Genomic DNA, 12431 nt, shown 5'->3' with positions numbered 1-12431 from the left:
CTTGGGGTTTGCTTTTTGCATCTAATTTGTTTCTGGTTTTGTGATTATCTTAGTCTAGTATTTAGAGCTTATTATCATTGGTAGATTTGTTTATTGATTTGGTTGCTCTCACTTATTTTTTTAAATATATATATTTTTTTCCTTTTTCTCTTTTTGTGTGTATGTGTATGCTTCTTTGTGTGATTTTGTCTGTATAGCTTAGCTTTTACCATTTGTCCTAGAGTTCTGTCCATTTTTTGTTTTTTGTTTTTGTTTTGTTTTTTTAATATAGTTTTTAGTGCTTGTTATCTTTCGTGGATTTGTTTATTGGTTTGGTTGCCCTCTTCTTTCTTTTTAATTATTTTTTTATTTTTAATAATTTTTTAAATTTTTTATTTTAATAACTTTTATTTTATTCTTCTTTCTTTCCTTTCTTTTCTCCCTTTTCTTCTGAGGTGTGTGGCTGACAAGGTCTTGGTGCTCCAGCCAGGTGTCAGGCCTGAGCCTCTAAGGTGAGAGAGCCGAGTTCAGGACATTGGTCCACCAGAGACCTCCCGGCGCCATGTAATATCAAACAGCGAAAGCTCTCCCAGAGATCTCCATCTCAATGCTAAAACGCAGCTCTACTCAATGACCTGTAAGCTATAGTGCTGGACACCTCATGCCAAACAACTAGCAAGACAGGAACACAACCCCACTCATTAGCAAGAGGCTGCCTAAAACCATAATAAGTTCACAGACACCCCAAAACACACCACCAGACGTGGTCCTGCCCATCAGAAAGACAAGATCCAGCTTCATCCACCAGAAAACAGGCACCAGTCCCATCCACCAGGAAGCCTACATAACCCACTGAACCAACCTTAACCACTGGGGGCAGACACCAAAAACAGTAGGAACTACGAACCTTCAGCCTGCGAAAAGGAGACCCCAAACGCAGTTAAGTGAAGCAAAATGAGAAGACAGAAATACACAATAGATGAAGGAGCAAGGTAAAAACCCACCAGACCAAACAAATGAAGAGGAAATAGGCAGCCTACCTAAAAAAGAATTCAGAGTAATGACAGTAAAGATGATCCAAAATCTTGTAAATAGAATGGAGAAAATACAAGAAACGTTTAACAAGAAACTAGAAGAACTAAAGAGCAAACAAACACTGATGAACAACACAGTAAATGAAATTTAAAATTCTCTAGAAGGAATCAATAGCAGAATAACTGAGGCAGAAGAATGGATAAGTGACCTGGAAGATAAAATAGTGGAAATAACTACCGCAGAGCAAAATAAAGAAAAAAGAATGAAAAGAATTGAGGACAGACTCAGAGATTTCTGGGACAACATTAAACGTACCAACATTTGAAATATAGGGGTCCCAGAAGAAGAAGAGAAAAAGAAAGGGACTAAGAAAATATTTGAAGAGATTATACTTGAAAACTTCCCTAATATGGGAAAGGAAATAGTCAATCAAGTCCAGGAAGTGCAGAGAGTCCCATACAGGATAAATCCAAGAAGAAACATGCCAAGACACATATTAATCAAACTATCAAAAATTAAATAAAAAGAAAAAATATTAAAAGCAGCAAGGGAAAAGCAACAAATAACATACAAGGGAAAACCCATAAGGTTAACAGCTGATCTTTCAGCAGAAACTCTGCAAGCCAGAAGGGTGTGGCAGGACATATTTAAAGTGATGAAAGGGAAAAACCTACAACCAAGATTACCCAGCAAGGATGTCATTCAGATTCGATGGAGAAATTAAAACCTTTACAGACAAGCAAAAGCTAAGAGAATGCAGCACCACCAAACCAGCTCTACAACAAATGCTAAAGGAACTTCTCTAAGTGGGAAACACAAGAGAAGAAAAGGACCTACAAAAACAAACCCAAAACAATTAAGAAAATGGTCATAGGAACATACATATCGATAATTACCTTAAACGTGAATGGATTGAATGCTCCAACCAAAAGACACAGGCTTGCTGAATGGATACAAAAACAAGACCCATCCATATGCTGTCTACAAGAAACCCACTTCAGACTTAGGGACACATACAGACTGAAAGTGAGGGGATGGAAAAAGATATTCCATGCAAATGGAAATCAAAAGAAAGCTGGAGTAGCAATACTCATATCAGATACAGTAGACTTTAAAATAAAGAATGTTACAAGAGACAAGGAAGGACGCTACATAATGATCAAGGGATCAATCCAAGAAGAAGATATAACAATTATAAATATATACGCACCCAACATAGGAGCACCTCAATACATAAGGCAACTGCTAACAGCTATAAAACAGGAAATCGACAGTAACACATTAATAGTGGTGGACTTTAACACCTCACTTACACCAATAGACAGATCATCCAAAATGAAAATAAATAAGGAAACACAAGCTTTAAATGACAAAAGAGACCAGATAGATTGAATTGATATTTATAGGACATTCCATCCAGAAACAGCAGATTACACTTTCTTCTCAAGTGCGCATGGAACATTCTCCAGGATAGATCACATCTTCGGTCACAAATCAAGCCTCAGTAAATTTAAGAAAATTAAAATCATATCAAGCATCTTTTTGGACCACAACGCTATGAGGTTAGAAATGAATTACAGGGAAAAAAATGTAAAAAACACAAACACATGGAGGCTAAACAATACGTTACTAAATAACCAAGAGATCACTGAAGAAATCAAAAAATACCTAGAAACAAATGACAATGAAAACACGATGACCCAAAACCTATGGGATGCAGCAAAAGCAGTTCTAAAAGGGAAGTTTATAGCAATACAGTCCTACCTCAAGAAACAAGAAACATCTCAAATAAACAACCTAACCTTACACCTAATGCAATTAGAGAAAGAAGAACAAAAACCCCCCAAAGTTAGCAGAAGGAAAGAAATCATAAAGATCAGATCAGAAATAAATGAAAAAGAAATGAAGGAAACAATAGCAAAGATCAATAAATCTAAATGCTGGTTCTTTGAGAAGATAAACAAAATTGATAAACCATTACCCAGACTCATCAAGAAAAAAAGGGAGAAGACTCAAATGAACAGAATTAGAAATGAAAAAGAAGAAGTAACAACTGACAATGCAGAAAGACAAAGGATCATGAGAGATTACTACAAGCAACTATATGCCAATAAAATGGACAACCTGGAGGAAATAGACAAACTCTTAGAAAAGCACAACCTTCCGAGACTGAACCAGGAAATAATAGAAAATATAAACAGACCAATCACACGCAATGAAATTGACACTGTGATTAAAAATCTTCCAACAAACAAAAGCACAGGACCAGATGGTTTCACAGGAGAATTCTATCAAACATTTAGAGAAGAGCTAACACCTATCCTTCGCAAACTCTTCCAAAATATAGCAGAGGGAGGAACACTCCCAAACTCATTCTATGAGGCCACCATCACCGTGACACCAAAACCAGACAAAGATGTCACAAAAAGAGAAAACTGCAGGCCAATATCACTGATGAACACAGATGTAAAAATCCTCAACAAAATACTAGCAAACAGAATCCAACAGCACATTAAAAGGATCATACACCATGATCAAGGGTTTATCCCTGCAATGCAAGGATTCTTCAATATACGCAAATCAATCAATGTGATACACCATATTAACAAATTGAAGGAGAAAAACCATATGATCATCTCAATAGATGCAGAAAAAGCTTTTGACAAAATTCAACACCCATTTATGATAAAAACCCTTCAGAAAGTGGGCACAGAGGGAACTTACCTCAACAAAATAAAGGCCATATATGACAAACCCACAGCCAACATCGTTCTCAATGGTGAAAAACTGAAACCATTTCCACTAAGATCAGGAACAAGACAAGGATGTCCACTCTCACCACTATTATTCAACATAGTTTGGAAGTTTTAGCCACAGCAATCAGAGAAGAAAAAGAAATAAAAGGAATCCAAATCGGAAAGGAAGAAGTAAAACTGTCACTGTTTGCAGATGACATGACACTACACATAGAGAATCCTAAAGATGCTACCAGAAAACTACTACAGCTAATCAATGAATTTGGTAAAGTAGCAGGATACAAAATTAATGCACAGAAATCTCTTGCATTCTTATACACTAATGATGAAAAATCTGAAAGAGAAATTAAGGAAACACTCCCATTTACCATTGCAACAAAAAGAATAAAATACCTAGGAATAAACCTACCTAAGGAGACAAAAGACCTGTATGCAGAAAACTATAAGACACTGATGAACGAAATTAAAGATGATACAAACAGACGGAGAGATATACCATGTTTTTGGACTGGAAGAATCAACATTTTGAAAATGACTCTACTACGCAAAGCAATCTACAAACTCAATGCAATCCCTATCAAACTACCACTGGCATTTTTCACAGAACTAGAACAAAAAATTTCACAGTTTGTATGGAAACATAAAAGACCCCGAATAGCCAAAGCAATCTTGAGAAAGAAAAACGGAGCTGGAGGAATCAGGCTCCCTGATTTCAGACTATACTACAAAGCTACAGTAATCAAGACAGTATGGTACTGGCACAGAAATAGAGATCAATGGAACAGGAGAGAAAGCCCAGATATAAAACCACTCATATATGGTCCCCTTATCTTTGATAAAGGAGGCAAGAATATACAGTGGAGAAAAGGCAGCCTCTTCAATAAGTGGTGCTGTGAAAACTAGACAGCTACATGTAAAAGAATGAAATTAAACACTTCCTAACACCATACACAAAAATAAACTCAAAATGGATTAAGGACCTAAATGTAACGCCAGACACTATCAAACTCTTAGAGGAAAACATAGGCAGAACACTCTATGACATAAATCATAGCAAGATCCTCTTTGACCCACCTCCTAGAGAAATGGAAATAAAAACAAAAATAAACAAATGAGACCTAATGAAACTTAAAAGCTTTTGCATTGCAAAGGAAACCATAAACAAGATGAAAGGATAACCCTCAGAATGGGAGAAAATATTTGCAAACAAAGCAACTGACAAAGGATTAATCTCCAAAATATACAAGCAGCTTGTGCAGCTCAATATCAAAAAAACAAAATAGTCCAATCCAAAAATGGGCAGAAGACCTAAACAGACATTTCTCCAAAGAAGATATACAGATTGCCAAGAAACACATGAAAGGATGTTCAACATCACTAATCATTAGAGAAATGCAAATCAAAACTACAATGAGGTATCACCTCACACCAGTTAGAATGGCCATCATCAAAAAATCTACAAACAATAAATGTTGGAGAGGGTGTAGAAAAAAGGGAACCCTCTTGCACTGTTGGTGGGAATGTAAATTGATATAGCCACTATGGAGAACAGTATGGAAGTTCCTTAAAAAACTAAAAATGGAACTACCATACGACCCAGCAATCCTACTACTGGGCATATACCCTGAGAAAGCCATAATTCAAAAAGAGTCATGTACCACAATGTTGACTGCAGCACTATTTACAACAGCCAGGACATGGAAGCAACCTAAGTGTCCCTCGACAGATGAAAGGATAAAGAAGATGTGGCACATATATACAATGGAATATTACTCAGCCCTAAAAAGTAACGAAACTGAGTTATTTGTAGTGAGGTGGATGGACCTATAGTCTGTCATACAGAGCGAAGTAAGTCAGAAAGAGAAAAACAAATACTGTATGCCAACACATATATATGAAATCTTAAAAAAAAAAAACAATTGGTTCTGAAGAACCTAGGGGCAGGACAGGAATAAAGACGCAGACGTAGAGAATGGACTTGAGGACATGGGGAGGGGGAAGGGTAAGCTGGGATGAAGTGAGAGAGTGGCACGGGCATATGTACACTACCAAATGTAAAACAGATAGCTAGTGGGAAGCAGCTGCATAGCACAGGGAGATCAACTCAGTGCTCTGTGTCCAACTAGAGGGGTGGGATAAGGAGGGTGGAAGGGAGATGCAAGAGGGAGGAGATATGGGGATATATGTATACGTATAGCTGATTCACTTTGTTATACAGCAGGAACTAACACACCACTGTAAAGCAATTATACTCCAACAAAGATGTTAAAAAAAAAAGAAGAAATATAAGGTAGACCTTACATAACTGATTCGGTTATGTGGACTATATTTAATTATATAAATTAAACCTAAGACTTTGAAAAATTGATGGATTAGTCAATTTTAGAGGAGACCTGAACTTTTAAGATATACAAAGAAAGGTAATGTGCACATTTTAAAACTCTTTTTATTCCAGAAGCATTCTAATCATTTAGTTCTAAAAATAGTATTGAATACCACCAAGTTACTCAAATGGCAAGAGAGCTAAAATAGAAAAGTTCCAAAGATTTCAAAGAGAAGCAGACAGATCAAAATCTTTTCATTTTAATGTTTTTAAAAATGTATTTTGCAATTATAAATTGGTTTTTACTGTAGTAATATTTTAAATGGTCCCAAAATATAGGAATGGTTATGAAAATTGTGATATATATATATACAACATTATGTAGCCATTGAAAATGTTTATGAAGATCTTATAACATCATGAGAAGATGTTTGTTGCAATGGTAAGTTAAAAGAGCAGAACTCAAAATTCCATATATAGTATAATCCCAGCTAAATTTTAAAAATCATTTAGAAGAAAAACATATTAAAAGGAAATATACCAAAATATTAACAGGAGAAGTTTGAGTAGTGGAGAAAGGGTTTTTTTCCTATTTTTTTCTCTTTTCTTTATGACATTTACAATGGAGAAAGTATAACACTAATTTTTTCTAAGTTCTATACAAAGATAATTTTATAAGGTCACTTAATCTTTCCATTACTGAGGTAACAGAAAAATGCATTTAAACAAGTCATCAAGCTATCACATTTTAAGTGTAAAATTCGGTAAAAATTGGAAGAAACCATGCAAATTTTCACCTCAAGGCCGATTATTTTAACTTGACAACTGAGTTTTAATGAAACCATTAAAGTAGACTTCCCAGGACTTCCATGGTGGTGCAGTGGATAGGACTCTGAGTTCCCAATGCAGGGGGCCCAGGTTCAATCCCTAGTGAGGGAACTATATCCTACATGCATGCTGCAACTAAGAGATAGCATGCCACAACTGGGGAGCCCTTGTGCCACAACAAAGGAGCCAGCAAGCCACAACTAGGGAGGCTGCCTGCTGCAACTAAGGAGCCCTGGAGCCGCAACTAAGGAGCCCACATGCCGCAACTAAGGAGCCGACCTGCTGCAACTAAGACCTGGTGCAACCAAATAAATAAATAGTTTTTAAAAAATGTTTAGGGACTTCCCTTGTGGTGCAGTGGTTAAGAATCTGCCTGCCAATGCAGGGGACACGAGTTCGAGCACTGGTCCGGGATGATACCACATGTCACGGAGCAACTAAGCCCGTGCACCACAACTAATGAGCCTGTGCTGTAGAGCCCGCATGCCGCAACTACTGGAGCCCGCGTGCCACAACTACTGAAGCCTGCGCGCTTAGAGCCGGTGCTCTGCAACAAGAGAAGCCACCGCAATGAGAAGCCCGTGCACCGCAACAAAGAGTAGTCCCCGTTCACCACAACTAGAGAAAGCCCACGCACAGCGACAAAGACCCAACGCAGACAAAAATAAATAAATTTTTTTAAAAAGATGTTTAAAATAAACAAAGTATACTTCCCTATCAAAATCACAGAGAAGATAATCACTAGACAAAAAGATAGAAACAAAAAACAACCTACTACTGAGTTTGTATTTTCCAAATCACACATTTGAGTTAACTCACATAATAAAGGCTGCCAGCGTTACAGATTGCCTGTGTGTATTACGTGTCCCCCATAGGCAAAATAGGAAAATAGTGTGGTCTCACTTGTGAAATATGATTGATTGAAGACTCCATCCTTCGAAGCTGGGACGCCTGGATATCCAGCATCTGCAGGACATTGTTGGCCAAGGTATTTATCAGATAGGCAACACTTGCTAAGGACTGGGTGGTGTAGGCTTTGGTTTCTTCCAGGGCTCGCTGCTTATCTGCTGACTAGAAAAACAAACACACAATCACTACTTCAAAGATAACCCATTCTATCAATCTAATCTTCAAAAATGCTCATCAAAACCATTATGTTGCTGAATCTACACACACTAGTTTAAAATGCTTTGAAAACTAATTATCAGTATTCATGTAAACCCAACAACTAAATTATTGACTTGACTTCACTAATATTTTCACATTGAATAGATACATCTTTGTACAGATGCAAATAAAATCCCGAAGCTGTTGTTTAAAAAATGAGATCCGATGGATATTTTGAGCAATGACAGCAAGTACAGTACATAGCTTCTCAAGGTCACTGCTTGGAAAGGTAGCATTGATTTGAATGAGTAAATTCTGGCATACATTTTTCTACTTTCCTGAATTCCTCTTTTCCTTTCACTCTAACATGTAAAATGCATTTATAAAGAAATGTCTGTTTAAAGTAATAATGACAAAATAGTGATAAATAAAAATGATGAAGTAAATAAAATGGTAAGAATCATGATAAGTAATGATAAATTAAAATAAAAGTAATAAAAGGACACTTTCTTCCCAAGCATCTTAAGTATTATAACCCTATGGAACATAAACTGCCACGTATCATAAACCCTACTTGAAAAACGGAGAGTACACAGTAAAAAGTGGTTAAGTGATTATTTCCAAGGTCACAAAGGAAAGCAACTGTAAAGTTACATATTCTATACTGCTGACAAACACCATTTTCTTGCCCTAGTTCTACAGAAAGACTCTATGGTTCAGTAGAATGTACACAAGCGTCTGAATCAGAAACCTTTTATCTTAATGTCAGTTCTACTATTACAGCATGTCATATTTTAAGCAGTTGTGAACACTAAGTAACATAATGAATGTAAAACCACTTTCTAATACTATAAATCATGATATCTAACAACCGTCATTACCTCTTAGAGTAGTCATTAACTGTTCAAAGTCCACTATGTCCTACCCTCCCCTCTCCCACACCGTTTAGGACTCTAAACTTCTTTAGGACTCTAAACTTCGGAACTTACCTTAGAAAAATAGTCAAATAAGAAAAAGACACAGACAAGGATGTTCACTGACAGTTAATGGTGAAAAAGAAAAAAACATGAAACTGATTAAACAATACATTCATATACTACCTTTATGCAGTAATGAAAACAGTATTGTTATGTATTACTGATATGGAAAAGTATCTACGAAATAACTAATTGAAAGAGAGCTGGTTACAAAGTACCTTAACACAATCATCCTAATTTTGTAGGTGCCTGTGTATAAATGTAAGCACAAGAAAAAAGTCAGAAAAAGTAAGGCCCAAAATGTTAACATAAGTTTTCTCTGAATGTTAGGAATATAATTTGAGTCTTTTAATGATTTTTAATATGGTCTAATTTTTTTTTTACCTTGGGCATAAATACTTGCGTTATCAGAAAGAGTAAAGCTATATTATTTTAAAACCATAATGCATGCATTAATACAAAAGAACAAACTTTAAGTGCTCTGTCCTAGTCAACTACTCACAAGGAATATCTGTAAGGAATAAGAGCACCAAAACAATTTTTTTAATCCTTCTAAAATGTATTTTACATTTGCACACTTATTTAAACAATAATTTTGGGCTCAGGAGATTTTTCTTATTTCTAAGTGCCAAATGAAGCTTTAAAGTATTGAGGCTGCTGCACATCTGCTGTATGGATAAGTCAACCCTCGTACATTCACTAAGGTTTTTTTTTTTTTTATAATTCTTTATTTATTATTTTATTTATTTATTTATTTATTTTGGCTGTGTTGGGTCTTCGTTTCTGTGCGAGGGCTTTCTCCAGTTGCGGCAAGCGCGGGCCACTCTTCATCGCGGAGCACGGGCCTCTCACTATCGCGGCCTCTCTTGTTGCGGAGCACAGGCTCCAGACGCGCAGGCTCAGTAGTTGTGGCTCACAGGCCTAGTTGCTCCGCGGCATGTGGGATCTTCCCAGACCAGGGCTCGAACCCGTGTCCCCTGCATTGGCAGGCAGATTCTCAACCACTGCGCCACCAGGGAAGCCCCCCCACTAAGGTTTTATAAGAACCTAATTTTACAAGAGCTGATATTCTAAGTTTTAGAGTTTTGTGCTTGCTTCAGCAGCACATATTCTAAGTTTGAGATTGTTTTCCTATAAAGTTAAGTGCTGAATAAAAACCTGAATAAATGCAAACTGAACCTATTTCAATAAAACTGATATCAAAGTTGCTACTTTAACCTAGAAGCCTTATAAATGACAATAGAGAAGCTACAATATCTTATTTTACACATAAGAAATAGTGAACAGCACTGTAATAGAGATTATTTTGTAATTCTTAAACGTCTGATAAGTAAACACCTGTGACTATATTCTTATCTTTTGCTACAACCAAGTTTAATTATCACAGTTATAGTTCATGCATTAAAGGCACTATGACACCTCAACCCAGTTATCTAATATTCCTACTTAAATGGGATTAAGTTCCTGAAAGAAATATAGATAAAGGAAAAAATTATCATAGGCTTATAGAGGAATATTATAATGTATGCTATGGTAAGTACAAATAGTCCTATGAGAAAAGATTCTTACATAGAATAAAGTGACCTATTGCCAAGATCCATCCTAGGCAATGATTAATCCTTCCTACTTTGTTATTTCTTCACTTTCCCTCATGATACTGACTTCTTATCTCTACACGGAGATGTTCCCAAAGACTCTGTCTTCAGACTACTCTTCTTGCTGTACTTGCAACCCTTAGAAAGAAATTTCATTCCTTCCTTAGCTATCACTTCCAAGCACAGAATTTTTAAGTCTATTTACATCTTAACCTCCATCTCTCCCAAACCCATATTTCTGTTTACATGGCACCTCACCTTGTATAATGTGCCGTATCAGTATATCTATAACTCACCACCTTCCCCAAAACTACTTCCTCCTACTTTTGTTAATAACATTATTACTCCATCACCTCAGATATTTTCCAAGTCTCTGTATCCTACACCTAATCCGTTGCCATGATCCTTATATTCTATCTGTGCCAACACATCATTTCCTTTCTTTCAACTGCTACTGCCTACATTCTACTTCAGGCCCTCGTTGTCTCTTGCCAGGACTACTATACCAGTTTCTGGGTCAGATTGTAGTATCTTACACATGATCTTGCAGATTCATCTTTCTAAATCAGTTCTGAAGCCCCCAGAGCTTCATCTTACCTACTTAAATAAAAACTCCTTTACTTATCATTTACAGTCTTCCTTAATATGGCCTAGAACTTACCTTCCATTCAACCCTACTTGAACCTTAGATTACAGTTTAATTAGACTTAACGGTTCACAAAACAGACCTTGGTTTCTTACCTTTGTGCCTTTGCCTATTTTCTTCACCTGAACCCATCAACTTCACCAACAACCCATCCCCTACCTTATCATCCCTGATTGTGATACTGATCATTTCTTACTGAGAATTCCCACAGCATTTTGTTTTCAGATTTACAGCACATACTTTATAATATCGGGCTGGCCAAAAAGTTCGTTCGGGTTTTTCACACGATGTTACAGAAAAACCCAAATGAACTTTTGGGCCAACCCAATATGTGCATGTTTCATTGACCCAAACTCCCACGCCCCCTAGTGGGAAGACCTTGAGGGTAAGTATTATGCCTTCACATCACATTACACACAGGCATTACATATTATCTGTTGAAGTGTATCTACCAAAATGTTCCAGAGAATCAAAGTTCCTTCTATCACCCAATAGGCAGTGTGGGTGGGGAGGAAGAAGTGATATAAGAAAGATTTCTTTGACCTCCAGAAGCTTTGGCACCATCCATGGTACTCATGCCTTACTGTGTACCCCTAAAAAGAAAGTTAAACTTGTTTTTCAATTTGACGTTCTAGGATGGGTGCTGAGAAATATGAAGAATAAGAACTGTACACCCTCTAGAGCAGCTCAAGACTGTAGTATTATTACCACTAGGTTACTATCATTATTTATTTTTCCTTTTCACTTCTACTAATAGGACGACAGATTTGGTAGAGATTTAAGTATATAGATAATGGGGAGGGGGCAGGAAAAGAATGATAATATTTAAGAAGGACGTGTATGGACAAGCAGGAGAGAATTCTCCTCTACAGATCACACCCTTGAGATCTACTGTCTGTTTCTTTCTCTTCTCCAGCAGTAAATCTCTCACCCACTCTAGTCCAGCCTGTTACTCTACCTGGAAAATATGTAATTATTTTTGCTCTGGGTATAAACTATTACCACATTAGGTAAACTACAGGTACTAAGTTCTCATTCAATCAGTTATCTTATCTAAAGTATTAAACAATTTCTCCTAGACCTGCCATGATTAATTTCATTTCATCAGTTCATTTCAATAAACCCTTATTGACTGAATGTATATTACATGACAGACATTGTACTATGTACTAGAATATGAAAATG

The 12431-nt window shown here is 36.6% G+C and overlaps 1 protein-coding gene across 7 annotated transcripts in view; it reads right to left on the bottom strand.

Moving 5' to 3' along the window:
* ABI2 (abl interactor 2) overlaps nt 1–12431 on the bottom strand; it is a 90290-nt gene that overhangs the window by 53127 nt on the left and 24732 nt on the right. For all 7 annotated transcript variants that reach the window (XM_061186625.1, XM_061186653.1, XM_061186618.1 and 4 more), the window contains exon 2: nt 7825–7992. In XM_061186625.1, coding sequence (XP_061042608.1) covers nt 7825–7992 — 168 coding nt within the window. The remainder of the gene's footprint in view (nt 1–7824; nt 7993–12431) is intronic.

This window comes from Eubalaena glacialis, chromosome 1, assembly GCF_028564815.1.
Source record: "Eubalaena glacialis isolate mEubGla1 chromosome 1, mEubGla1.1.hap2.+ XY, whole genome shotgun sequence".
Lineage (NCBI taxonomy): Eukaryota > Metazoa > Chordata > Mammalia > Artiodactyla > Balaenidae > Eubalaena > Eubalaena glacialis.
Note: the sequence above shows the minus strand (reverse complement) of the source record. Positions and strands in the feature narration are given on the sequence as shown.